The 27976-nt window shown below is 39.2% G+C and overlaps 1 protein-coding gene across 7 annotated transcripts; it reads left to right on the forward strand.

Moving 5' to 3' along the window:
- LOC120741894 (leucine-rich repeat flightless-interacting protein 2-like) lies at positions 1-25310 on the forward strand. Of its 7 annotated transcripts, XM_040044998.1 has the most exons (19): positions 37-1016; positions 7599-7682; positions 8638-8655; positions 8874-8921; positions 10540-10584; positions 11067-11117; positions 12013-12090; positions 12222-12257; positions 12447-12572; positions 12792-12962; positions 14222-14314; positions 16648-16740; positions 16896-16988; positions 18304-18442; positions 21806-21855; positions 21958-22075; positions 22307-22386; positions 23070-23174; positions 23309-25310. In XM_040044998.1, exons 1-19 carry the CDS (start codon positions 927-929, stop codon positions 23417-23419), a joined length of 1629 nt encoding a protein of 542 aa, XP_039900932.1. In that variant the 5' UTR covers positions 37-926; the 3' UTR covers positions 23420-25310. The 7 variants fall into 7 exon arrangements, with proteins under 7 accessions (XP_039900926.1, XP_039900925.1, XP_039900927.1 ...); XM_040044992.1 differs by lacking the exons at positions 21806-21855; positions 21958-22075; positions 22307-22386; positions 23070-23174; positions 23309-25310 and adding an exon at positions 19393-21799 and having other exon boundaries at positions 1-267; positions 867-1016; XM_040044991.1 differs by lacking the exons at positions 21806-21855; positions 21958-22075; positions 22307-22386; positions 23070-23174; positions 23309-25310 and adding an exon at positions 19393-21799 and having other exon boundaries at positions 4-1016.
- The last annotated feature ends 2666 nt before the right edge of the window (positions 25311-27976 follow it).

Genomic DNA, 27976 nt, shown 5'->3' on the forward strand with positions numbered 1-27976 from the left:
GACTGATCGTTCATCAGCTTTTGTTTTCTAGCGTCTCTTCCGGCGGTGCATGTTTGATTCCTCCACAATAAAAGCCTCCTCCCTGTCACACTGCGGCGTGTCGTGATGCGTTCACTGTTAGGGAACGGCCCACCTGCGGCTCACCTGCCAGCCCGTCTCGTGTGTACATCAGGGTCCCGGAGTTAGCAGCGCCTTCTCCTCCTCGGGAGCTCCGATAAGATGGCGGATTAACGAGCTGACGTTTATTTCACCGACGCTGCAGTGACGGTTAGTCCCTGCGGAGGGGTGCGAGATCAGATGCGGGATATTTACGGTTTTCCGGCTGAGGTTTTCCGGTGGTGACGCCGGCAGACGGCTAACTTCAGCTCTCTGCTGCGGCATCTCGGCCGAAGCCGCTCCGCACGTCCTCTGACCGCAAAACCGCAGGGGCAGGATCCCGGTTTTGACACAAACCCGGGTTTATCAGGGGTTTTATTGGTTCCAACTGTCAGGTTAGTGCACCGAGGACTAAAGGGGCCCTTTGTGGATAATTCGGGCGCAGGTACACCTCTGAGTGATGCGAACTGCGGGACTCTGATCCCGGAGAGTCTAACTGCAGAATCACATTACAATCGCCTTTTTTCTTTGAAGATAACCCGGTTTATTTTGGATAATCTCATTCTAAACTTGAAGTGGGTAGATTCAGGACTGACGGGGGCCTTTGTGGATAATTTGGCTCCAGGTAAAATCCTCCTGGGCTATGGAGACATGAGATACGGGCCGGACCAGGAACCCGACCGGAGAGAAGCGGAGCCTGCAGCGGAGCCTAGCATCAAGAAAACCAGTTTTTAGTCTCCATCCGGCTTATTCAGGATTTTTTTTTTCAGCCGCAGATTTTGAGCCGCATGTCCCGGACCACGGGGGGTCTCTGAGGATCATCCGGAACCATGGGGACTCAGGGACCGGGCCGGAAGAGGATCCCGAACCGGGAGAAACTGACCGGAGAGGACGATGCACTGAACCAGATCGCCCGGGAGGTGAGGATGTTTATTAATAGACCCGCTGGTGTCGATTTGATCGATCAGGGGGAGAAATTTTACATCAGAGAAACGTTTCTGTGAATCACAGCTGGTCCCAGCTGTTTAGGGCCCAGGGCCGTACACTGCTTAGGGGCCCCTCTGGACCCCAGCCAAGACTTTATTTCACAGCAGAAGATCAGAAGCATTAAATTATTACAGTAAAATATTAATATATCTGAGTAACGTCTAAAAAATTAACATTTTAAAATGTGTTTACATAAAAATAATAGGAACAAATCATTAAATTTTTACTCAAATTTGAAAGTGAAATGATAAAATTACAGTATAATTTGTGTTCCTATAGTTTGATACTTCAGAGTATTGTACAGTTTTACTTTCAGTATGTCACAGATCTGTAGATCTTTGGTTCCTCATATTTTCCATCTGACTATGACATCAGTGGATGGTGTATGGAGTCTAAATCGAGATTAAATCAGGAGATCTGCTGCAGGTCACGTTTGGTGTCACATCTGAGCGGTTTGTGGTAAAGACCTGATGATTGTGATGATGATGATGATCGGGAGGAAAAAATGTGAGAACAAAAGTGTGTCGCCCTGGGTGCTCAAGCTGGAAACTCAGACTGATGTTGCAGATTGACTGCTTTCTAACTCTGAGCCCTGACTATAATCTTTTTTTAGTAAACTGTCTGTTTCAGGTGACAGAACCTGGTATCAGACACTTTTAGTACTTGACCTGGGTTTATAGTGACCAGAGGTGATCTGAAAATAACAGACTGCATATCACCAATTGGCTGCACAGTAACGTCACTTGATGAGTTACGAGAGCACCTCCTTAACAAAAATCAAAACTGCCATTTTTGAAACAAAGGACTTCACTGGAAGTCATTTGATGTAAAAACTCCACACACGTTAGGTACTACTCAACTATAATGGAGCAACGCCTATGGTATAGTTCAGGGGTATCAAATGTAAGGCCTGGGGACCAGAATTGGCCCAGCGAGGACTCTAATCTGGCCAGTTTGATGGATTTGGAAGATGTGAAGGACAAAATGTTGGATTGGTAACTGTATTTATTTTATTTTTTTTAGTGCTGTCAGAGTTAATCTTGTTAAAATGACGTTGGACGGCGGTAACACATTAACTAGCTAACCGCGCTAACGTGTTGATAATGTGCAGCCCCACATTCAGGGTGATCCACGATAACTCACTAACGGAGATTTGCCGCGTTAACGTTAACGTCATTTTCACGAGATTAACACTGACAGCACTAGGTTTTTTTTTTTTTATGATAAATTTGAAGTGTGGCAGCTTCAGCTGTAATTGAAAAGCTACATAGTCTCGTCCATGTGCATTAGTTTGTTTCGTTATGTTAGTAATTCTGTTAATATTCCCTGTGTATGTACTGCCAACTTTAAAACGCAGTGCAGGGTGTGTAGTTACAAATGTAACACATTTTTGGTTTTAGAAAAGAGAAGATGAATGGAAATGAAGACAACTAAAAACTGTGTGCCACTGATCACCATCATGATTGGTGATCTCACTAGTCTGTTGCAGTACTTGGGTCCCATCACATTACAGGAAAACAGCATCTCTGCATATCTGCAGTACAAACCAGTTTAACTATGAGGGCAAGAACTCGTAAGTCATGATGCAGGCGAGATGCTGATTTGCTCTCGTTGCCCGGTTCTGGTCAGAAGCTTTCGTGGATGTGGAGTAAACATCCTTTCATCCAACCCAACACTCATCAGATTCAATGAAAACTCCCAGCATGTGTCACACCTCACTGTGGAGCTTGTTTTTGTTGTTGTTGCTGTTGCTCGGTGATGTTGCTGTTGCTCGGTTGTGGTTCTTCTCTCAGCGGGTGGTGGCGCTAGCTGTGGAGCCTCACCCTGAAACTGGTTTGGCCACATTCAGTGAGCCTGAAGCACATACACACACACACACACACACACACACACACACACACACACACACACACACACACACACACACACAAACACACACCCACACAGCCTTTAAGCTGTGTGGGTGTGTGTGTTTCTAATCAGCAGTGTGGACACTGTTAAATCAGGCTTTTTTTTTTTTCACTGGAGTCTGGTGTGACACAAATACCAACGTTTTCCCTCCCACTGACCTACTGGGAGAACAAACACACACTCTGTACGCGCGTGTATATGTGCAACCTCTCTTAATCCCCTGCTGAAGCACAAACATTAATCTGCATTTCAGCAGTCACAACATGACGAGCCCACTCATCTTCATCACCAGCAGACTCATCATCACTGCAGTGTAAAGACAAGGACTCTTGTACATGTTTAAATATACCATCAAATTCATGTTTGATAAAGTAAAATGTTTTTAAAACCAGTAAAAGTATAATATTCAGGAGTTTATAAGTACAAAATAAACTGGTGGTACTTTTTATTATTTAAACACTAAACTAGTATTTTTATCATTTAAAAAAAAAAAAGATTAATTCAAATTGTGAAAAATCTTTCCAAAAAATTAGGTACTTTTATGTTTACAATAATGAATGTATAATATAATAAAGTAATTGCATTAAAATATAAATATTTTGTAGGCTGTAGCCGCGTTTGTAGGCTGATTACGTTACAGTGACACGTCAAAGGCTGTCCAAACTCGAAGACTTCTCCAAATGCATCCGACAAATGCATCCTTAATTTCCCCAGATTTGAAGGCTGGGTTGGGCGTAGGGCTGCCACGATTAGTCGACTAGTCACGATCAGAGGTGGGACCAAGTCATTGTTTTGCAAGTCTCAAGTAAGTCTCAAGTCTTTATCCTCAAGTCTCAAGTCAAGTCTCAAGTAATGTCAGGCAAGTCAGAGTCGAGTCTCAAGTCACTGGTGTAAAAGTCCGAGTAAAGTCACAAGTCTGAAATTTTGAATTTCAAGTCCTTTCGAGTCTTTAAAAAAAAACGAAAAAAAGCATGTTGCAGTTATATGCTAAATGTAAATATTAGACCATGTAATTTTTAAATCTGTGTTTTTCTCAACACATGACAAAATAGTGAACTTAGAAAATATACACAAATTGTGAAATTGCACCTCTTTAAAATGCAGCTCAATTAAACCTAGCTCCAAGAATAATTTTCACCAACAGTTCTGAGATAAGCTGCATGTTATTCTTGGATGCGGTTGTAGGACTGGCTTTAAAATCGCATGACAAAAATATCATACACATTAAAAAAAACTGCATCACCAACGTAGCCTGGAAAACATTTGCTAGTTAGATGAAGTCAGCTATCTCATCGTAGCATATTTATATGCATATTTATAATTATACGGTTCTTGTGAGTGTATACACTCGTGAAGTTTAGTAACTTCCGGTCACTGCAACAAGCCCAGGTACAGTTTACCGACGGATGGGTACAGGACCTTGAAATGCACCGTGTAGAAAGTAAAGACCATCGTACGTATCATAAGTTTACCAGTCTCACAAATTGTCTTCATAAATACACATTCGTTAACCGTTTATTAATAGGACCTTTGAGCTCAATGGTAATTAATTAGTAGTGGAAATAATTTCTGGTAGCATCACAGAAATGTAGCAGTGACAATAATATTGTATGCTGTAATCGCACTGGGCAATTAGTGATACAAAACAACTGTTTTACCCTGTGAATAAAAGTATATGTTTTTGTCAATGTACCATGGTAATAACAGAAGCGAAACGCAATATTGTGTCAGGACAATTTACTATTTATGCACAATAAACACAGGAGCATAACGCGACAATTTCTGTTCAGCGCCAGACTTGTTTGTAACCTATATCACCAATTATGTTATGATAATGACGCATTAACTACTACAGCAGACTGACCTTTGTGGGAATGTTTGGAGCAGACTAACCTGTGAGCTGGAGTGTTCTGGGACGTTATATTTTGTCTTTGAATGGCTGCAATCCAGGCCACCCGTCGCCTCTTTGTTACTTCGGAAACATGGCTCGAACAATTTCTCTTCAACGACGTAATCCGATAACAACCGATCTCTTTACCCGTCGGCTTCCCGTGGCTGTCATGCGACCGGCTATTGCAGTTAATAATACAACAACTTCTTGACATTTTTGTGTTTCTTTTTATCGCTGTATAACTGATTTCAATTGAAAGCCTGCGTGCGCTAGTACCTCTTGCCACGAGTTCCCAGAATCCTTTGCGGTTCTACCCGTGAATGACGTCACATTTTCAATCTCTATATAATATGCATGTTAAATTTTATATTTGGGGTAAAATATCAAGTCTTTTCAAGTAAACCGGTTCAAGTCCAATTCAAGTCCCAGGTCATTGGTGTAAAAGTCCAAGTCAAGTCACAAGTCTTAGAACATTTTTTCAAGTCAAGTCTAAAGTCATAAAATTAATGACTCGAGTCTGACTCGAGTCCAAGTCATGTGACTCGAGTCCACACCTCTGGTCACGATTATGTCGACTATCAAAATCATCGACTAATTTAGTCGTCGACGCATCGTTTGAAGCTTTGTAAGATCCCAAAAGACACAGGAATAAGTAAGTAGCAGGATTTAAGAGTGTAATAACGGACTGAAACAGAAGATGGCAGCACTGCATGTTTAAAGGATGCCAGCTGCCGCTAAACCCCAAAGAAGAAGAAGCAGTGTCGGGTATCGTAGCTGTGTCCAAATTCAGGAATCACATCCTCCTGTTCCCGCATTTTTAGGCCGATTACGTTACAGCGACACGACGAAGACTGTCCAAATTTGAAGACTCCGACAAATGCAGCCGACAAATGTGTCCTTCATTTCCCCAGATTTGAAGGATGGGTTGCTTCGTGGCCCAACCTATCCCAGAATTCATAGCGCAGCTCTGCTCAGTTTCCAACAATGGCGGCAGCTAGTTAGTTTTAATATTACTCTAAAATGTTATTATTTGGCTTTTTTCAGTATTTTATTTGTTCCTAAGTAAATCGGTTTGGCTGAGATTAAAGTTATAGTTGTTACACAGCTGAATAAACATCAAGCAGACAACTGATTATCAGAAGTGTGAGAAGCTCAAGAACATACTCCAGTGTCCTGTTATATTTTAGATAGCAAAGAGCAGACGGCTGGGTTTATTAAACTCCACCGAGACAATCTGCAAATTTCATTAAAAGTTTAATAAACTATCATCTTATCTTTATTTTTGGTTAGCACATACCTTAAACACTTCAAGCTGTAAGCTAATGATAGTTATATAAGAGCAGGTGCATGCTGGTGCAATAAGCTGTATGTTTTACGTCCAATGGATGCACGATCTGATTAGTCGACTAATCGCAAAAATAATCGGTGATTAGTCGACTATCAAAATAATCGTTTGTGGCAGGCCTAGAGTTGAGTGTTCTCAGGTATCTCTCAGGTGTGTGCTGACAGTTAGATGGAGGGAGTGTCTCAGGTATGAAGAGAGGTGGATGGACCACATTCCTTCTGCAGTGACAGAACACACAGCTTAAATGTTGACAGGTGTTTGCACACTCGGGTGTACTGTCCTTTTAAGTGGTGTCCTGGAAACAGCAGCTTTTCTTCTCTGGTAATTTAAGTCATTTCTGATGTTGTCACAAGTCTGGACACCTTTTCTTTTTAGACATACCTGAGCTGAGGCATGTGTTATCAGGTGATTTGTGGCAGCCAATCACATGACACCTATAGATTGATTCAGTAATTAAGACGATGTCTCCTGTGGAGTAATTGATCAGCTGGTGTCTGACTGTGATCACCTGTACTTTATAATAACGCTGTTGTTGTGCTGATAAATCTTTTTGAATGAACCTGAGAGACACACTGATGCCCCCTGCTGGACTCACCTGAGACTCACCTGAAGAATCAGACCTCAAACATTTACATCAGTTTCACATAAATATATTTACTGTTTAACATTTTCACAGTATTTTAGGTTATTTTTGCAAGTAAGATGTTGTTTTTAATTTTATTTTTTTCAGATAAAATATTTTTAGGTTACAAACTTTTTTTTTTAACTTGTATTTACATAATTATTTAATGCTTAAAATAAAAATGAAAGATTGTAAATAAGAAGTGTTTAAAAAAAAAAAAGAACAGAAAATGGTTCAAAACAAGCAACAAACTGTTTATTAAAATGTAATTTTTAGGACTTTTTTTTTTTTTTTAATTTGTTTTGGTGTGAATTTTTTTTTTTTTTTTTTTTTTTAATTTTAAGCTTTAATGTCATTACTTTTTAGCAGCTTTAGTTTTACATTTAGAATTTAATTTAATAAAAGCAGGAAGTGGTTCAGGTTTATGGTCTCTAACAGTGACTGATGACATCACTGAGTGTATTGATTAAAGCTGAGAGGAATTTGATCGAGTTATTGATCAATGACGAACAGACGGCTGAATGAGGCTTTTATTTATTTATTTTATTTTAACTTACATTCTTATTAAAGTTACATAACATTCATGTTTTATTATCAATCACAGTTTTGGGTTTTGTTTTTTTTGTTTTTGGTGTTTATTATAATTTTTTTTTATTGCTGACTCATAGCATTTGAAACCTGTGACCCGGTAATTGGTTATTGATCACAAAATTTTGGCTGATGTATTGATCTCCATGTGTGTTCAGGCGGAGGCACGGCTGGCAGCTAAGCGGGCCGCGAGAGCCGAGGCCCGAGAAATCCGCATGAAGGAGCTGGAGCGACAGAAAGAGGTTAGCAGGCTTTTATTTTTTTAAGAAACAATGATTATAATTGTGGTGATCAATTACTGATCAGAAAGAGAAGAGCTCACAAGTTAACATGGAAACAGTTTATTTTACAAGCTTGTGAAAACAGTTTGATCCAAGGAGGAAAAACTGACTTCTTCAGGTATGTTTTAAAACCACGTAAATAAGAACAGTTAAAAAAAACAAACAAATTGAAAATGTAAAAAGCAGGTCATCTTCTCTTTGTTGATTCGTTCATTCTAATGACCTTTGACCTCAGTAAACACTGTTCCTGTTCTCAAGTCTTATCTTATAAAATTTCAGGCTGTGCAGCAGGGCTGCATGCCGTAAAAAAACTCAGTTTACTAAAGAATAAGAATAAACAAAGACAGGAAGTCATCAAATTGTGTTTATGTGAGGTCAAAGGCCAGTCTGACTGAGCCTTTAGTCACCGCTCGGTCTGAAGTGTGGAGGTAACCCGGCCTTGTCCTGCTGTGGTGAGTCTCAGAACAACTTTATTAACAATAAATTATTACAGTGTGTCTGTTTACTGATTGTTTGTAATGATTAGTTTGTTTTCATCAGCTCTTCTGATTTTGCTTCTTATACCAAAGATATAAAAAATAAGAAAGGGCTTTGAATGACGGGTCATTGATCAGTGAGTGACTGATGAATGAGATTCAGAAAAGAGCTGAGCGTCATCAGCCTCTGACAAAGTAAAAAAACTGCTTTTGCTGTGAAAGTCGGACAAGAAGTTAAATAGTTACATTTCTATAAATGTGTAGTTACTTTGAAATTGTTGGAGACACAGACTCTGGGTTTAAAGTCTCAGCCGTTATCTCCCACTGAGCTGCAGTCTGTTTGTGTCCTCTGTCTTCATTATCTGACCCTGGACGCCCCTTTGACCTTTGACCTCTGGCTTCTCTGACCTGTTTTTTCTCTCCTCTCGTTCTTCCTTTAGCTGTTTCACAGTCATAAGGTATGAATAAGTCCTCCATTCAGCCTTAACTCATTCTTTCTTTTAGTTTTATCTTTTTGGGGGAACCAGCTGGGTGGGGCTTTGCACTAACTCCACCCAGCTGGTGTCCCCAGAAGGACAAAGTAAACAGATTTCATATTTTGTCTTTGAATAGTTGAAACTTTGTCCTTTCCCCCATTTGATCTTCTCCTCTTCCTCCTCTTCGTCCTCCTCTACAGAAGTATTACGGTGTGGATAATAAGTGGGGTCACATTGAGCAGTGGATGGTAGGACTCTGTGCGAGTGTCAGGCTGACACATGAAAGCTCCAGTGGAGATAAAGGGCCGTTTCATCATATTACCTGTGCAACAGCTCATAGTCAATCATATGACTCTAAAACAAGACTTGAGTAATAATAAAACACGGTCTAATAAAAAATACCCGTCGTGTAAGTACATAATAATTACATTTAGATAACAGTGTAGCATATTACATGAGCTGTATATGCAAAATGCAATCAATGCAATGCATCATTAGAAATGAAACAACATATTAAATGTGTATCCACAAATAAAACAGAAATGAATTTAAATAGGCGTTGTATTAGAAGTCATAAAAAAATAGAAAGTAAAAAGTATCCGATTTTAGAGTTTTTTAATTATAATCAATATTTTAAACAATGTAACAGAACCTGTTTTCTGTGTAACATAAAATAAACCAGCCCTTTGAAGCCTCCCATGTGACTCTGGGCTGTACACGTTAACATGAGTTACATTTAAGAGTGTCACAGTTTGAAATAAAATACTAATAATGTAATTTGTTTGATATAAATATAAAAGAAAGGAAAAATAAAATTGTATTGAAAATGCCATAATTTTATATTAAATGTTGAGTTCATATTACAGGACAGAGATCATGACAATAATTCATCAAAAATTGAATTTAATTTTGTTAACACAGTGTGATTCAGCAAAAAGTTGAATAAAAGTTTAAACTTTAATGTGATTTAATGGAACGTGATGTAAGTAAAAGCAACACTGAGGTGTCTTTTATATCATGTAACACAGCATATTAAAATGTAATGAATATAAAAAAGAATAAAACAGTATTACCTTAATGTAAGCTACATGTACATGAGCACAGTTTAACGTTATGTTAAAAGTCAAATAAAACTGAGCCTGAATCCAGATGTTTGAGTGAAACCAGCTGATTTTTTTTTTGTCTCTGTTCAATCCTAAAGCCTGACCCCATTTACCCAGCTTTTTTTTTTTTTTTTTTAAGTGCGTAACAGCAGGAGTTTTCATGTGTCAGCAGGATGCCACTGTCTGTTGTTGTTGTTGTTGTTGTTGTCTGTTCTGCACGTGCTCAGACAGGCTCAGATTAATGGCCTGTTTAATCCTGTCTGATAGATTATCAGTTATCATCCTCCCAGTAACCGTTCCTGCTCGCACGTCTCTGCAGCTGCTGCTGTTTCACACCTGCGTCTGATTTCTGTTTAATTCTAATTAATATTAACTTTTATATTTGTGTCAATTTGCATTTATTTTTAAATTAATAGAGCATTACTTTTAACTGCTTTTTGTGTATCTTCATTTTTTATTCTTGTATTTATACTTTTACACTGTGTTCGACTTATCCCCTAAGCAGACCTCTTTTATTACTTTTATTTTCTTTTTCTTTTTTTAAAATAAGAACTACAAAATTTTTGTAGTATTTTGACAGGCTATGGTCTGTCATTTCTCCCCCCATGCTTCTTGTCTGCATGCAGCAGCCTTCATGTGTTTGTGCTTTATTAGACCATGCCAATGATGCAATAACCTGCTGTTTAACGTGTTCAGAGGACACCTGCCGCCTTCTTCTTTGGTTTCAATCTTTTAACCTGCTTTCTACTTCGTGGCCTTTCAGGAGGATAGTGAGCGGTATTCTCGCCACTCTCGGAGGCACGCGTCGGTCTGTATCTCTTTCCTGTTTTTCTGTTTCTTTATTTCTTTAACAAATTAAAAATCATGTGTGTTACCTGTCCACGCTGACTATCACACCTCCAGTTACGACTTGTGTGGAAAGGTGTATTTGGGACACTATGACATCATTGTAGGCATGGTTAGTTTCCACTAACTCACCAGGAGGTCGGAGTGTTTGGTCCCCTAAAATCTAAACACAAAGCAACATCCTAAGGCTGGATCAACTTCTAAAGAACATTAGATCATCCAATAAGCTCTGGATAGTTTACACTCAGGTCTCGGTAGTTTACACTCAGGTCTAACTCAGGTCTAGTAAAGTTTTTTTTTTTTAAGTTTTTATTTATATAGCACCAAACCACAGCAGCAGTCACCTCACGACGCTTTATGTTGTAAGGTAAAGCCTGTGCAATGACAGAATCAATGATGTGAAGAACTGTGCTGTCTGTTGATGCTCTGCTTGTTTAATTGCAGATCTCTGACGATGAGGAGAGGATGTCAGTTGGGAGTCGAGGCAGCCTCAGGGTGAGTTCACATCTCAGCATTTTAACCACAGAAGAAGAGTTTACTACATAAAAACCTAGTTTTTATGGACACTGCTCAGGTTCTGCTAATGGACTGCGGCTCGTTAAGCTGCTGTATGAAGCATTTTGGTGGTAAATGACAGAGGTTGAACGTGAAGACTAGATATGAGCAGCTCGTTCAGAGCTGCAGAGCTTCATGCTGATTACTGCAGGTTATGTACAGACGGGGACGCTGCTGCGGCAGCTGTAAGCAGGAAAGAGACAGGAGGCCGATTAATAATCAATAACAGCAGGAGGTTGAGTCACATCATGAGCTTGCTCATTGTGAGGTCACTTCTTGTGAAAATAAAGAGTCTGGTCGTCTCTACCTGTCTGCAGCCTTCAGCGTTTTTCTCTGATGCTCCTCGCTGCCACGGCTATAGGGTCTGACTCTCTGACATCACTTCCTGTGGTTGTGTGTAGCTCAGTAGAAGATCAAACTGAGTAGCAGTGAAGTTAGAGCAAACCTATCTTATGATCAAACTCATTATTGACCCACATGCTGATTTCATCCTGATTAATCAAAACATTTAAGTTCCATTGATCATTAATGAGTTTGATCAGTTTTCTAAAGATTTATTTTTACATCTTGATAAAGTGATAAACAACTGATGACACCAACTCTTTTCTTTCTTCTTTCCTTCCCTCTCTACCTCCTTCCTGTGTCACCTTCACATTTAATTTTTGATCCTCTTTTTCTCTCATCTCCTTTCTTCCTTCCTTCCTTCCTTCAATCCTAATTTTTCTCCCTCCGTCCTTTTTTTCTCCTTTCTCTTATTTCCTTTTCACCTGCATTCATTCCTTTTCACCCTTCCTCTTTTCCTACATCCTCTGTACCCTCCTCCTCCTATGTCCAGCCTTCGGACTACAGCGGGTTTCTGGGTTCGGGTTCTCGGGCCTCTTCCAGGGCCAGTTCAGCTCGGGCAAGCCCAGTGGTGAGCTCTCATCTCTGGATGTCTCAGTCTGACTCTGTGGCACCCCCGTGCTGGCTGCTCGCAGCCTCACTCATTGAAGTTTACAGTAAAACTCAATCAGTCATATCAATAATCAGTGTTTCTGTGTTCAGGTGGAAGACAGGACAGACAGAGAGTTCCCAGATAAAGTGAGCCCAGTCTTGATTTTATTTTATCTTTTTAAAAACATCATATGTTTTTTAAACTTGTATAAAATTTATGTTTAATTTTTATTTTTTAAAAACTAAAATACTGTAATTTTACCAAGTAAATACATTTTTTGTTATTGATTTATTTTAAGTGATCTGATATAAATTTGGTAATCATCTTTGTGTCAGGGCTCTAGGACGGCCTCGACGCTCTCAGCAGCCACTCTGGCCTCGCTGGGTGGAGCCTCATCTCGCAGAGGAAGCTGTGACACGTCATTCTCCGTAGAAACCGAAGCGTCCATCAGAGAGATGAAGGTCACGTTTAAAAAACCATGAGACAGTTTCTTTAGTGTTTGAAACAAGTTGAATTCAAGATTTAAATAAATGTGTCTCAAGCACTCACCAGTTTTAGTGCTCATGTTGAATAATGAATTAATGAATAATAAATAATAAATAAATAAATGTACAAAGTTTGTTTCAAGGGCTTTACTGTGATAAATATGAAAAAAATAAAAACCTATTTTGTGACTGTAGGACTCTCTGGCGGAGACTGAGGAGAAGTACCGTAAAGCGATGGTTTCTAACGCTCAACTGCACAACGAGAAGTCGACTCTGATGTATCAGGTGGAGACGCTGAGGGAGGAGCTCAACGAAATGGAGGAGCTGCTGTGGGAGACGCGGCGCCGCTGCGACGATGCACACAAGGTCACATATTTGTATACATTTATATTTGCAACCATGTTTGATATGAATAGAGTCAAAGAAAAAGAAAGTCCACGTATCATCATTATATATCATCACTGTGTCTCATTTATTTGACAAAAACTGAACCCAAATATAGAACCACAAGTGTCTCAGTCGGGCTGAGGTCTGGACGTTTGTGGCACCTAACGTTTCTAACGGAGATTTGCTGCCGTGCTTTGGATCATCATGCTGTTACCCAGTTTCAGCTGTGACACTAACGGCCTCAGATTTAACTCGAAAACTTTCAGTTCACTTTCTTGTCACAAGAAGGGAAAGTTGTTCAGTGCAGCAGCTTATATGATTTTGATTACAGCAGTGAAAAACATAAACATGCAATAAATACAAAAAACAAATTATTACAAAAAAAAATTAAATATACCTAAAATTTCATCTGTGAAGGTTCTCAGTCATCCAGGTCATTGTAGTTATGGATCTTCGAAAGAAAAACGTCTGGGCTTCTTTAAGTTTCTTGAAGACGTTTTTTTTTTTGTTTTTTGTTTTTCTTTGAGAGCTTTAACCTTAAATGTAAAGGCTGAAATTCTGCTTACAGGCTGTGATACATTCAGCTTTCTGAAGCACCAACACCTCTGAGATTACAGCGTTCTCAGAGTATCTTACTTCCTTGTTTCACAGCGTTCTGTAACCCAGGACTGTTCTGCACATTTCACAACATGTGATCAGTAAAAAAGATTCAATAAAAAAACATTATCTTTTCTCTGAGACTTGCATGGTGTGATCTCGGGGTGAGTTTGCTGGGACGTCCTCTCCTGCCTTGAATGTTTTCCACTTGTGAATAATCTTTCTCACCGTAGAATGATGGACCTCAGATTGTTTGAAATGACCCCATAACCTTTCCCAGATTGACAGGAAGCAGCAGTTGCTTCTCTAATATCATTGATTATGTCTTCCTTACCTTCATGTTAACACACCTGAAACTTCAGAACTGCTCAAAATGCACCTTGGTGTTACCGACCCTCATAGTTCCTTTGGAAGCAGTGAGGCTGGAGTTTGTTCTTCATGAACAGTTAAATAATGTGAAATAAAGACACGGCATAATATTAGATGTGTATTACGTTTGGTACATAAAGCCTAAGCAATTTAAAGAGGGTCTTCTTTTTTTTACCATGTCTGTAATTATCTTAACTGCAGATTTGAGGATTTTTTTTTTTTTTCTCGTCTACTGTTGTTGTTTATCAGTGTGTGTTTGTGTGTGTTTTCAGGAGTGGGAGCGTGAGCGTCATGCTCACAGCTTACTGCAGTTTCACTTCAAAGACATGAAAGAAACTCTGAGACAGACTGAGGAGCTGCTCACGGTTGGTTAACACGCACACTATGTTACTTTTAATTACAGCGAAGACATGTAGCAGAAACAGTTGAGCACACAAAGTCCAAAAAGCTCAAACTGAAGCAAAAAACAGAGATAAATATGACACCAAACGAACAAATCGCTGTTTGTAATTCATTTGACATCTTTGTAACAGTATATAAGGAAACTATCTGATAACTTTGTACACCAGTGAATTCATACACTGCATTAAAAAAACAAAAAAAAGGCTTACAGTATAAATAGGCAACATGACTTTGGACTTTGACATCCCTACAACTGTGTGTGTGTGTGTGTGTGTGTGTATATGTATATATATATATATATATATATATATATATATATACCGTATTTTCACGACCATAAGGCGCACTTAAAAGTCTTAGATTTTCTTCAAAAAGTGCGGCGCGCCCTATAGCGCGGTGCACCCTATGTGTTGTAAGGAGGACGTAGTAGAGAACACCATGAGAACGTTAAAGGGTGAAGTGTGGGCGTTGATCGTATATACCGGGACAATCGCACATACCTGTATAAAAGAACAGGTATGTGCATTATGCAGGACATCGTTGTTTTAACAACCCTGAAAATGGCAAAGAGACATGCTTACGAAGCACAGTTTAAACTGAAGGCCATCAGCTACGCGGAGGAACATGGAAATCGAGCAGCAGCGAGAGAATTTAAGATTAACGAATCGATGGTTCGCAAATGGAGGAAGCTAGAAAACAAGCTCCGGCAGGTCAAGAAAACGCAGCTGAGTTTCCGCGGACATAAGGCGAGGTGGCTCGAGTTGGAGGAAAGACTCGAGCGGTGGATCATCGAGCAAAGAGCGAGCGGGAGAAGCGTTTCGACGGTCACCATTCGGCTAAAAGCAGTTTCACTAGCTGAAGAGATGAACATTGAACATTTCCAAGGAGGTCCGTCTTGGTGCTTTCTTTTTATGAAACGGTGCCATTTTTCCATCCGGACCAGGACTACGGTAGCGCAGCAACTTCCAGCGGATTATAAGGAAAAGCTGGCCATCTTCCGCTCCTACTGCAGCAAACACATCGGCGACAAAAAACATCCAGCCCAGCCACATCACAAACATGGACGAGGTCCCGCTCACTTTTGACATCCCGGTGAGTCACACTGTGGAGAAGAAGGGGACCAGCACGGTAGCGATACGCACAACGGGGTATGAAAAGTCTTCTTTTACTGTTGTGCTTGGCTGCCATGCTAATGGACAGAAACTGCCGCCTATGGTGATTTTTAAGCGAAAGACTTTGCCTAAAGAGAAGTTTCCAGCAGAAATCATCATTAAGGCAAATGAAAAGGGCTGGATGGATGAGGAAATGATGAAAGACTGGCTGAGGGAGGTGTATGTAAGGAGACCAGGTGGTTTTTTCCACGCATCACCATCGCTGTTGATCTGTGACTCTATGCGTGCCCATCTCACAGCCGATGTGAAAAAACTTGTGAAGCAAATGAACTGTGAGCTTGCTGTCATTCCGGGAGGCCTGACAAAGGAACTCCAACCGCTGGACATCGGTGTGAACCGCCCGTTCAAAGTAAGGCTGCGAGCGGCCTGGGAGTGATGGATGACCGGTGGAGACCACAGTTTCACTAAGAGTGGAAGGCAGCGCCGGGCGAGTTACGCCACAATTTGCCAATGGATTGTAGATGCTTGGGCTAACATGTCTGCTGGCACTGTTGTTCGAGCTTTCGCAAAAGCCAGCATCGTTTCCGAGGAGCCGCACGGCACGGAAAGTGACTCTGACGGTGAAGACAGTGAACCTGGCATGTTTGATGGAGATTTAGCGCAGCTGTTCAATTCAGACACAGAGGATGAGGACTTCGATGGGTTTGATTGATGATAAAAATGTGAGTACCAAACTTTGTTTTGCTCCTGCTTTATTTTTAAATATGCACACTTGTATGCTTGTGTGTTGTTGATGATGATGATTACCGGCAATAGAAATGTGAGTAAGGTACCGAATTCAGGTTTGCTCCCGCTTTATTTTTAAATACGCATACGGTACTTGTATGCGCCCTATGGTCCAGTGCGCCTTATGTGTGTGTTAAATACAGTAAGGGCACACATAACTGAGACTGCGCCTTTTAGCACAGTGCGCCTTATGGTCGTGAAAATACGGTATATGCGCCTGCTCATTAGAAAACTCGTATGACAGTTTGTGTTGACGGTTGACTGGGCCGTCTAGGTGCTTGTCTGAGCTGTTTGGCCGTCCTATTCCTCCTCTTTTTCTTTCTTTCCTTCCGCTTTCTTCTGCTCTTTACTCATTTTTACTGCTTTCTGCTGCCCTCGTCTGGGTCTATGGTGAACAGGAAGTGACTGACCTGCGTTTGAAGAGCAGCAGTTACTGTCAGGAAGTTTCTGACCTGCAGGAGGCGCTGCAGTGGAAAGACAAAAAAATCGGGGTATGGTTTCATTCAGTGCTTTACGATTTTCAAACTTAAGTCTGAAGCTTCACTTCTTCTTTCTTAGGGTTTTACTTTTCTTTCCTTCACTAACTCTTTTCTTTCTTCCTTACTTGCTTACTTCTTTCCTCTCCTCCCCGCTCGTTGTCGCTCAGGCGTTGGAACGGCACAGAGAAATCTCGGACATTGTTTGCATTGAGCGTGACCGGCTCAGAGACGAGGTGGTTCGACTGCGAGATTTACTAAAGGTATCAAACTCTGAAGAGCAGCAGGAAGAGCTCAGAGTTGAGAATACATCTGATTCATCAGTTTAGCATTTTAAAACTGAGCATTAGTTCCATAAACTAACATATAAAAACCTTCTTTTAAAAAAACAATCTGAAAAACCTTTGAGTTTCATTTCACCTAAAATCTCATGCATTTCACTTACAAAAGATTAATTGTTAAATTTTGTTCTTATTGTAATGAACCTTGTGTCAATAAAAAAAAAAAAAAAAAAAAATTGTAGGTATCTAAATCTGTTAAAGACTTGTTAATCTGATAAACCTTTATAAATTTGCCCTTTTTTGTCAAGTTACAGCTTTATTATACAAATTAACTTTTTAGATCCCTCATGTTTTATATTTTTATTACTGTTATTTCTCTGTTCTGTGGTAAATAAATGGGACATATAGAGTTCCAATGAACTAATGAAACTTTTAATTTCCAGTGGGGTTTTTTTTTTCTGCAAAATTGCTTCTTTACTCCTTTAAAACTAATTTTTAATTGATAAAATTGTTTAATGTTTCAATTTTTTTTTTTTTATCTAAATAAATGCAAATGAATACATATATTTACATGAAAGTGAAAAGCTTTGATGCTATGGTCCATTTTAGCATAAATTATATTGTTAAAATTAAACCTATTCTATCATACTTTTATAACTAACATTTCAACTTTATTGATATTAAGGTCAAATTATTTAATTTTATATAAAGTTTATAACTTTCTTAACATTTCAAAGTTTATTTTGAAACATGTTTTGCTAAATTACAGATTATTCTCTCTGCACTTTAACCACTTAAATTTATACTTGCAAAAAAGTTTTTTTTTAGGGTTTTTTGTTTGTTTGTTTGTTTGCTTTTCTTGGAGGGAAAGTCGGCGCTCATTCCTTTTGAAACTGTGTCAGTATCTAAACTCTTTTCTACATTTATCAGAATCTTTAAACTAACTTTTTGAAAAATTTAACTAATTTAGAATTTATTCTCTAAAACTTTCATTACTTTCTTTAGTAAAATTACGGTATTCCTTTTAAAGCATTTAAAAAAGGGGTTTATGTTATTAGAATATTTATTTTAGTTTGCTGTGTTTTTAAATTTTATAGCAAGTTTCTAAATCTTACGCAAATACATCGTGACATCTGTTAACTGTCACAGGACAGTTAATGTGAAGCTGTTTAAGATTTTTAAAATTGAACTGTAGGCTTTCTGACTAAATACAAGAACCAACGTTCACACACAGAGGGCGACTGGTATTGATTATGTTGTTGACTGATTACTGATTTTATGAATTTCTGCTGGACAGAAAAACGGGGTAACCATCTCTCCTGACATTACCACCAATGGGGATGTGGAACTCGGTGGGAACGAGGACGATATAAGTGCAGAATCTGCCTCTCGACTGGCTCAGGAGTCTCCTCAAGGTGGCAGAGAGAACATGCTTGGTAAGACCCAAATAAACCTTTCATAAGAATATATAAGTGTTTGGGTGGGGGGTGGGGGTTTGTTTATTTTTTTGACTTTTTTGTTCCTTTAATTATTTATACATTTATTATAAATATTATTTTCTTGTTATTGTTTTTATTCTTTTATCTTTTTTGACGTATGTCCAACTTATATTTTATGATTATGTAAATGTACATGTAGAAGAATAGGTGCTAACTTTACAGTAGTTAATGTGAATGCAAATAAAGCATTAACTTATCAACGTCATATTATAGTTTTAATACCACAACATTTATTTTTAATGTTAACATTTTGAAATTATAATTGTCGGAATTGCTACAATGTTTTAAAAGGTGTAATTCAGTGTGTTCATTTTTAAAATCAAGAGTACATATTTTTATTCAGGATATTAGTTTGTAAATTACAATTCTGACTTTTAAAATTTGTTATATTTTAAGTCATTATTATTAGTTACACAAGTTTGAAGCAGGAATATGACATATGGAATTTTGAGATATGTTAGCATAAAACTAGAGTAGTTTATTTTCACTTGGCATTGGTAATTTTATTTTTGTAATGTTTCATCTCCTTTTACTTTACTGAACCATTTTCTTTTTTTGTTTGTTTTTGTTTCCCTTTTTTTAATATTGCATGATGTGCATGTCTGAATGAGTCTCTAACAAACACATGCTTGTGTAATCTTTCTTTAATTTTGATAAAAATCTCAAATGATTTCAATCGCTTCAGCATCGTATCTGGATTTTTAAAATCAGCTCTTCGAGTTCATGCTACAGAAGATTAATTCAAGAATTGAGGTTTAATCCCTCTGATCGCCTTCTTCCTTCATCACCACAAGCCAGTTAATTCTCTTCTAGACAGTTAATTTATGTTTTACTTCTCTAAGAGTCAGCTGTGTTTGGTCCTCCAATGTTTCTTCCTGGTCTTTCAGGAAAAACTAAAGAGTGGGAGACAAAAGAAGGCAACAGACCACCTGAGAACAACAAGAAAAACTACCTCTGGAAGGTTCTTAAACGGTCAAAGTCATTGAATGACATTTCCACCATCAGCAAAAGCAAGTTGATCAAACAGCCTATAGAAAGACAAAACACAGCTGACAAACATCTAGGAGGAAACGAGGCTGCAAGAACCAAGCAACCAAGACCCAAGAGAATCAAGAAAATCCAGAGCAGGCAACATGGACGTCTTCTACACAGAAAGAAAGGAGCCAAACTACGTATGAATAAAGAAAGGCCAGGGGCTGCTTGTAAGATATATGAACCAAAAATGGCAACCAAACCTAAAAATGAATTTGGGCTGGTTTCAACGGCACCAGCAAACCAGGATCCAACAGAAGAGACACACTCCTTTAGTGAACAGATCAGCAAAACTCAGGAAAATTCAGAAAAATGCCCTGAAGTTGTTTCACCTGTTCTCAAATCAAAACTTTTTCATCATCCTACTGAACATGTCATTCAGGATAGCAAAGTGGTACTGCTTAGTGTATCAAGTCACAATTGTGATGTTTCTGGTAGTGTGGAAAAGGTTCAGGTGGACAAAGACACATTTCATGAAACAGCTCAATCACCCGAAGAACTTAAAGACCAGAGGATTCATGAACCAGCTAGACATAGTTCCTCCAAATGTGCAGAACGTAACATTCAAACATCAACATCATTTGCCCCACTGGACATCTGTGCTGGTTTGGAAAAGATGACTCAAAATATCCACCAAGGATTTGCTGGAAATCAAGTTTTTGTAGTTGAAATCTCGCAAATCTTCTCAGAAATCCTGGGATCTCTTCAAAAGTGGACTTCAGATGTGGAAAATATATTAAAGAACAAGCCTAGTCAGCACAACAAAGAGCAAACTGGCCACATGATGGATCCTACACTTAATAAACATGTGGAAAAATGTCTGACCCAACCTTTAGGCCTACTGAGAGACCATTCAGCTTCAAGGATGTTGGAAGTAGCCTCCACAAGTAAACTGTATGCAGATAATCTGGATCGTCCTATGAATGCTGACCAAAAGGCACAAAGGATCATGTCTAAAACCCATGAAATGGAAGTGGTAGAATTGTTTGGAGGAAATCCTGCTGATATAGATGAAACAACTGTAACAAGTTGCTCAGAGCCTTTTGTTTTTATCGACTCCTACTTCACTAAACCTGAAGAGGCCACAGCAAAGGTGTCTGGGTCAAATCTGGGTTCGTCAACAAGTTCAAAGAGATTCAAGAGTCAAAGCTGTCATGTAGTAGCTGCCAAAAATTCAAAGGAGTTGGTCGGAGACACTGACAGTTGTGAGGAGATCAACGAGGATGGCCAGCAGATGGAAATGGAGGCTCTTGCTGAAGTTGGAAGCATGAAATGCTGCAGAAGACAGAGAGAGTCATGTTCAGACTGCAGGAAAAATAAAAAATCTGAGTGCAGCATTTCCTAAAATCACAAAAATGAAGGAAATAATGATTTGGTAGTCACAGTGTTGGAGCTTTAGATTCTAAATTATTAGACTTTGAAATATCAATGAAGCATCAGTACTGTTATCAGTACTTAAGTATTTGAACTGATCAAATAAATAAAGTGAATATTTAAACCATTCACCTATAAATATGTTCTTTACTGACATGTTTTTATAAGCTGACTGCTTGGAAATTGTTTTCTTGACAGTTAATTGCAACACTGTACAAGGGTAAGCAGCTGTAAACTTTAACTGCCATGAATTTGGCATCAAAACAATTACATGAAATCAATAGTTTATTTCTGTTTAAATGGGTTGATGGTATTTTTTTTTTTTTTTTCAGATTAATAAAACGCACTTGTTTGAAAAGAATATTTGTTTGTATTTTACATTTGAAATTTTCTATCATGAATAAATGTAAAGTTTTATTAAGTAATTTTTGGCTTGAGGAAGCAGAAAGGCTTCAAATTGGTGCCCAGTACACTTAAAGAACTTAAAGAACTGATAACTTCAGAGTCAGCGTTTTAGATTAGCTTTTCAAGGATCTACATTGGGTCCTTTTATATTTTCTATCATGTTTCAGCTGCTCAGACACAACACATGCAAAGTGTGTTTGAAAAACCACAACTAGTCAAAGGACTTTACTTAATGGAGCTTTCAACTTCCATTTACAGGATTTATTATTATTCTCACATAATGCATCACTCATAATGTTCTCGGGAAGGATTGGCACAGATCTTTTCCAACACAATTAAAGGGGCACTCTGCTCACAATCAATAAAGCTATAATGAAAGGCAGATGTGCCGAATCAGTGTTTGATGTTTAATTCAAGGTTAAACCATAAGAGAATTCAGGCTAGAATAATATGACTGTTTCCTGGACTTATTTTTTTCTGCTGTTTCAGAGTTTCGGCTGAAAAAACTTTTTGAAGAAAGAGAGAGTTTACAGGATCAGGTGAGTTGCCTGTATTATAAAGTTGGAAAGCACCTCCACTGCAGATTTGTTTAATCCGATGTTAGCCAAGTATATGAAATGTGCTTCTGAATGTGTGAACAGGTGAAGCTACTGCAGTCTCAGCTGGATCAGAGACAGAAGATCGTCACAGAAGGAGTTCAGAATACAGAGAACGATGGTCTGGAGAACGGGATGGACTCTCATCTGCTAGAACTGCAGAGTGAGTCTTCATCATTTTCATCCTTTTTAATCTTTCATCCTGTTTAATCTTCCTCATCTACCCCTTGCCATTCTTCAGTTTCATGTTTTCTGTTTAGTTTTGTCGTTGTTGTAGTATTCACAAAATGTACATTGGATTTGTGAAATTTCTGTGGATTCGTTGTCAGTAAAATTACATAATAATTAAAATGATCATTAAGTTTCTTTGTTCGTTTGATTTTCTTTTCTGTAGGAGATGCCAACAGACAAATCAGTGACCTTAAATTCAAATTAGTGAAATCTGAACAGGAAGTCACCACGCTTGAACAAAATGTAAGTACTGACATGCTTAAGTGTTTCCTTCCCAAATGGGTTCAATCTCAGAAATATTCAAACAAGATAAATCTTTGGAGCACCTTTACCATAGGTGCACTGCATGGACAGAAGTGTTTGACCACACCAACTGTAAATCCCTGTTTATCTAGGCCTCTCAGTTCCACTGAAGGAAAATGTTCATGCTTCGGCTTACTGTCACATTTTGGAAAATTCTCTACTTCCAGCTTTGCGCGAACCGTTTTGGGGAAGGTCCTTTTCTCTTCTAGCACTCTGTGCCACTGTGCACAAAGTGAGGTGCATAAAAGCTAGAATGAATGAGTTTGCTGTGGAAGAAATTAACCGCCCTGCACACAGCCCTAATATCTGCTCCATCACATACCTTTGATATGAAGTAAAATGGAGACTGCAAATGTCAAAACATCATTGTCTGACCATAAACCTTCCCAGAAGAGCAGGAGCTGTTATAGCTGCAATGAGGGGATCAGTCAAGATCTGTGGGATGTCATAAAAGCTCCTGTAGGTCTTTCTTGTAGCTTGGCCAGGAAACACAACAAAACTTTCAATCTGTTTAGTTGTACTCACTCCCTCCCTAAAAGTTCACTTTCATCTGACTTCATCAAGAAGTTTGAAACTTTATCTGCCTTAAATAAGACTGTTCATGTTGCTGTTGATGTCCTCAGGTAATCCGTCTGGAGGGTCAGGTGAGTCGCTATAAAGGGGCGTCGGAGAACGCAGAGAAGATCGAAGATGAGCTAAAGGTAGAGAAACGAAAGCTGCAGAGAGAGGTGAGAGCACCACCTTCTGTCTGGGAGTTGACTTTCCTTGCTTTGTGTTTTCTGGTTTCTTGGGCATGTATTCTGTCTTCACTGTTTTCTATGTGAGCACTAAGGAACATTTGTTGTTTCTATGTCTCTCGCAGCTCCGCTCAGCTCTGGATCGGATTGATGAGCTGGAGGCCAGTAACAGCCACCTCTCCAAGCGCCTGGAGAAGATGAAGGCCAACCGTAATGCCCTGCTAGCCCAGCAGTGATTGCTCTTCCCATCTTCATCTCCAGAGACAATCAGACCTGAACAGAATGTCTTTGCGAGTGCTTGATTTTACTCTAAATAAGCACCAGATATGTGGAGTTTGCTGAGGCAGTGAAAACAAACCAAAACCCCAATCTAAGAAAATGAAATGTGATCTTTAATGTAGCTCTGTGAACACATGCCATCCATAGTCATGGCAGGATTTACCACATCGGACTTCAGACTGTAGCATTGTCCATCCATCAAGCCTCAGAGGACAAAAAAACAGAGCAGATCGAGCCAGGAGACACAAAAACCTCCACTGCATTAAAGCAATGTATTCTAGTTCAACATCCACATATTTTAGTTCCAGAGGTTAGAGCAAAAATCATCATGTTGGCTCAACACTCTACGCCCCAGCAGAAGCTAAGAAATTCTGGTTCCACTCAGTATGTCTTTACTAGAGCCATTTGTAGAAGCTTCATAGTACATCCATGGTTATCTTGCTTAAACAATCCCATATCGAGCATTATCTGTGGACATGGAAGTCCATATCCAGGCCATCTTGTAGAAGCTTTACAGTCTTTCATCAAATAGTTTACACATGATAGGTGATGAAAAAGGAGTGATCACTTTTCAATGCTTGTGGACAGTTTAGTCAGTGACTGGAAGTGATTTATTTAGTCACCAGCCTCAATGTGCTTTTATCAATCCCTAAAGGCTGAGCAATGCTACCTGTACTCAGTATTTTATTGTTTTTCCTTTTCTTTTTAGGAAAGCCTCAACCTTAAGCAGCCTCAAATGGATATACATGAATAGTTGTGGCTTTTGAAAAATGTTCTTGTTCATGTTAGTGAGGTCTGTTGGAACCAAACCAAATATATTTATGCGGCATGACTGCAGCACGTCTTCTCACAATATATAGGTTGCCTTGAACAAAATACGTTTCAGTAGTCCATATATTATAGGGTAAAGTTTTCATGAGCATTTTTAAACAGGAGCTGAAGCAGGAAAGTGCCTATGAAATCGCCCCAAATTCAGTGTTTTATCATCATATCCAACCTCTCCCCTGATTTTGTATTTATTTAGCTATTATCCAATATCTAAAGGTCACATTACAGAATGTGCAGACTTAAAAATGAAACTAAGCAAACAGAATGTGACCATTTATCTGTGTTTTTACCCTCTGACGCTCCTAATGCACATTAAAAACCATCAGAGCTGCAGTCGTGGTGTCCCAGTGTGGGTAAACATCGCCCACCTGGCCCTCCAGGTGTGTTAAAAGAAAGTCTCCATCTGCCTCATCAGCATCCATCTGGGTGCAGTGTGGCACTACCTCTTCTCCAACACTTGGGGGCGCAGTTTCCCTCAGAGACTTGAGCAGTTTTGGGCAGATTGATAGAAACCAGGCAACAGAAGGAGGTGTGGAGGTGTGGCCACAGTGGAGGAGGTCATGTTGTGTCTCTGTTTTAGATTTTGGGACTTTCCTTGGCACTTGGGATGTTAAATCACCAGCTTGTAAATGTAATGAATGAATGAATGGATGAAGAGTTTGAATTGCTGTTTTGATCCAGTGAGAGGGATTTTCTACGGCAGCACCTATGTTTGTCTCTCTGGGTGTTGAAGGATGTTTGGATCAAACTCTTCAAGTGTTAATCTGATAATCAATAATCTCTGATGTTTTTGTGAATGTACGGGTCGCTGCCTGCTGAGCAGAAATCATCAATACAAGCTGATCCTGATCATTCAGTGTGCAATATTTTATCTCATGTTTGGGGAAACTTTCATCTATTTTATTGTATCGGCTGTCCTATTGATTAGGATGCGGGGTGTCAATATATCAGTCAGTGGGGTTTTATTGATTTTATTGATCAGTGTGATGGAGTATTCAATTAAACTCATGCAATATCTCATTGTGTTTGTGGTTTCTGTGAATGAACAAGCCTTCTCAGTTAAAACCCACCATCCACTTGCCTGTAGTACTAAACTGGATTGGCTTGAGGGACGTGACCTTCTGCTGTTTGTCATCTCACTGTAAGGTGACTCATAACACTAATGGACAGGTCGCTCCCAGGCCGCTGACTGGACTTCTTTGCCGGCGCAGATGGCCTCCGGACCGGTTTTGTCGACGCCGCTGCCTTCCCCACGGCTGGCCTCCGGACCTGTTCTGTCTCTGTCATCGGTCTCCTGGTCGGCCACCTGAACTGTCTCAGTGGACTCTGTTTTGGGTATGCTTCGATAAAATTCAGTTAAAATGACAAACAGTCTAATTGGAACAGTTGCATGTTATAGACTTGCACATCAGAAGCACATGAGCAAACATGTTTACATTCTTATTTCTAAAGCTGCGTCCACAAGAAGTGATTTGGTCATTGCACATCACTTTGCAGCTGACAACTGGTTATTTGCAGACAGGACAGGTGACTCTCTAAAATATTTACCAGAGCCATTGAATGGAGAGTCGCACCATGTAAATGGACTTGTTCTTATATAGCGCTTTTGTACTCTGTTTGAGCACTCAAAGCGCTTTATACAACTAATTAATTCACACCAACACTTCTTCTAAGCTCTTAAGTGCTAAATATCTAACATTCATACACATTCACACTCCGATGGTTAGTATCTTGCCCAAGGATACTTGGCATGCAGACTGGAGCAGCCTGGGATAGAACCACTGACCTTTTGGTTAGTGGCTGACCTGCTCTGACACCTGAGCTACAGCCACCCCATTCATGCCAATGGACATTTCTTTTTCTTTTTCTATTTATAGAGATGGGGGATGACATAGCCTGGCAATGCTTCCAGGAAGTTAGCAGCAGACTCTAGCCATGAAGGTATAGCAGCACAAAAGTATGAGATGCACTTTTAAATGGAAAGGTTTTAAAGAACTATATGTTATCAACAGAGAGAAATCAGAATGAGATTCTGATTCTCTAAATAGATTATAGAGTTATTCACCCATCAATTAGTAGAATTTTGACATGCTAACAGAAAACATAATCTAACCAGGAACAGCAATATAAATTACTTTATATTTGTTATTTCATGTGACATTATGAAATCAGAAGAAAATATATGTTTTACTGGACTGAGTGAAATATTATGAACATTATGAAGCTGTCTGCTCTGCGTAAACGTATTTATCCAGTGATATATATGACCTGCCGTGTTATAGGATGTAGGATTATAACGGCACAAAAATTAAAGATAAAGCTTCTACTTGTGTAAAACATGGCTATAAATAAATATTCAAGCATAGCTGATAAGTTTCATTAACAGTTTTGAGTCTTTGTGCCATGCTGACAGTTAACATCTGTGTTACGTCACAGCTCAGCTAATGGCAGAGGACTCAAAGTGAGGCTAAAAACATAGGGTCAATTTAAAATTAGACACCATCTCTGAAAATATAATCGCCCAAGATTAAATGGGGAACTATACTAAATACTTTTCATGCTTTATTTAGCTGTGTTAACAAAACTAATCCTGTTTCTTTATTACACACACTGATAGGAACCGATGACAGACTTTATATAACATCAATTAATTGATTTAAGAAGGCTAATAAAAACATAAAAATCAGTTTAATATCTCGATACATTTACCTGTCTACTCAAAGGAGCTTGCAAAGAAAAGCGTCTGGACTTCTTTAAGTTACTTGAAGACGTTTCACCTCTCATCTGAGAAGCTTCTTCAGTTCTAAGGTCAAATGGTGGAGATTCCCAGATATAAACCTAGTGGGAGTATCCCCCCACAGAGGGACAAAAGGACCCCCTGATGATCCTCTAATCCCCTGAGCCAAGGTGTGAAACTGGGTGTGGGTCCCAATCAGCCAGGGTTTCGGGTGGGCTCAATGTGAAACCTGGCCCCACCTTATCATGCGAATTCCTGAGATCAGATGGCCCAGGATGTGAGTGGGCGTTAAGGTGTCTGGGAAGGGATCTCAAAACTGGATTATAGATGGCAGAGAGTTGGTGTCATGATTGGGACCCACACCCAGTTTCACACCTTGGCTCAGGCGATTAGAGGATCATCAGGGGGTCCTTTTGTTCCTCTGTGGGGGGAAACTCCCACTAGGTTTATATCTGGGACTCTCCACCATTTGACCTTGGAACTGAAGAAGCTTCTTGGATGAGAGGTGAAACGTCTTCAAGTAACTTAAAGAAGTCCAGACGCTTTTCTTTGCAAGCTCCTTTGACTACGATGACCTGGATGACTGAGAACCTTCACAGACATATTTACCTGTCTAGTTTAAGATGACTTTTGGTCTGAATTATTGTCATATTATTGTTTGACAACTTAAGGAAGAAGAATTGACAACACTGTTCCTTGAATATTTTACTTATATTTACACAAAAGATTATGCTACATGCACTGAGGTATAAAAACTATTGTAGATCAATACATTTATTAACTAGTAATGACTAAAAAACACAGCTCTGTCTCCCTATGCTCACATATTCCAGATGCCCTTGATGTCTACATAAACCACGTGACTATCCTGCTTTCTGGTGTTTACTACTCTAAACACAGCGTTTTAATCTGCCATTGAATTCATGTTTGAATTTAATTATAACCCCAG

This window comes from Simochromis diagramma, unplaced genomic scaffold (assembly GCF_900408965.1).
Source record: "Simochromis diagramma unplaced genomic scaffold, fSimDia1.1 OVJJ01000254.1, whole genome shotgun sequence".
NCBI classification, from domain to species: Eukaryota; Metazoa; Chordata; class Actinopteri; order Cichliformes; family Cichlidae; genus Simochromis; species Simochromis diagramma.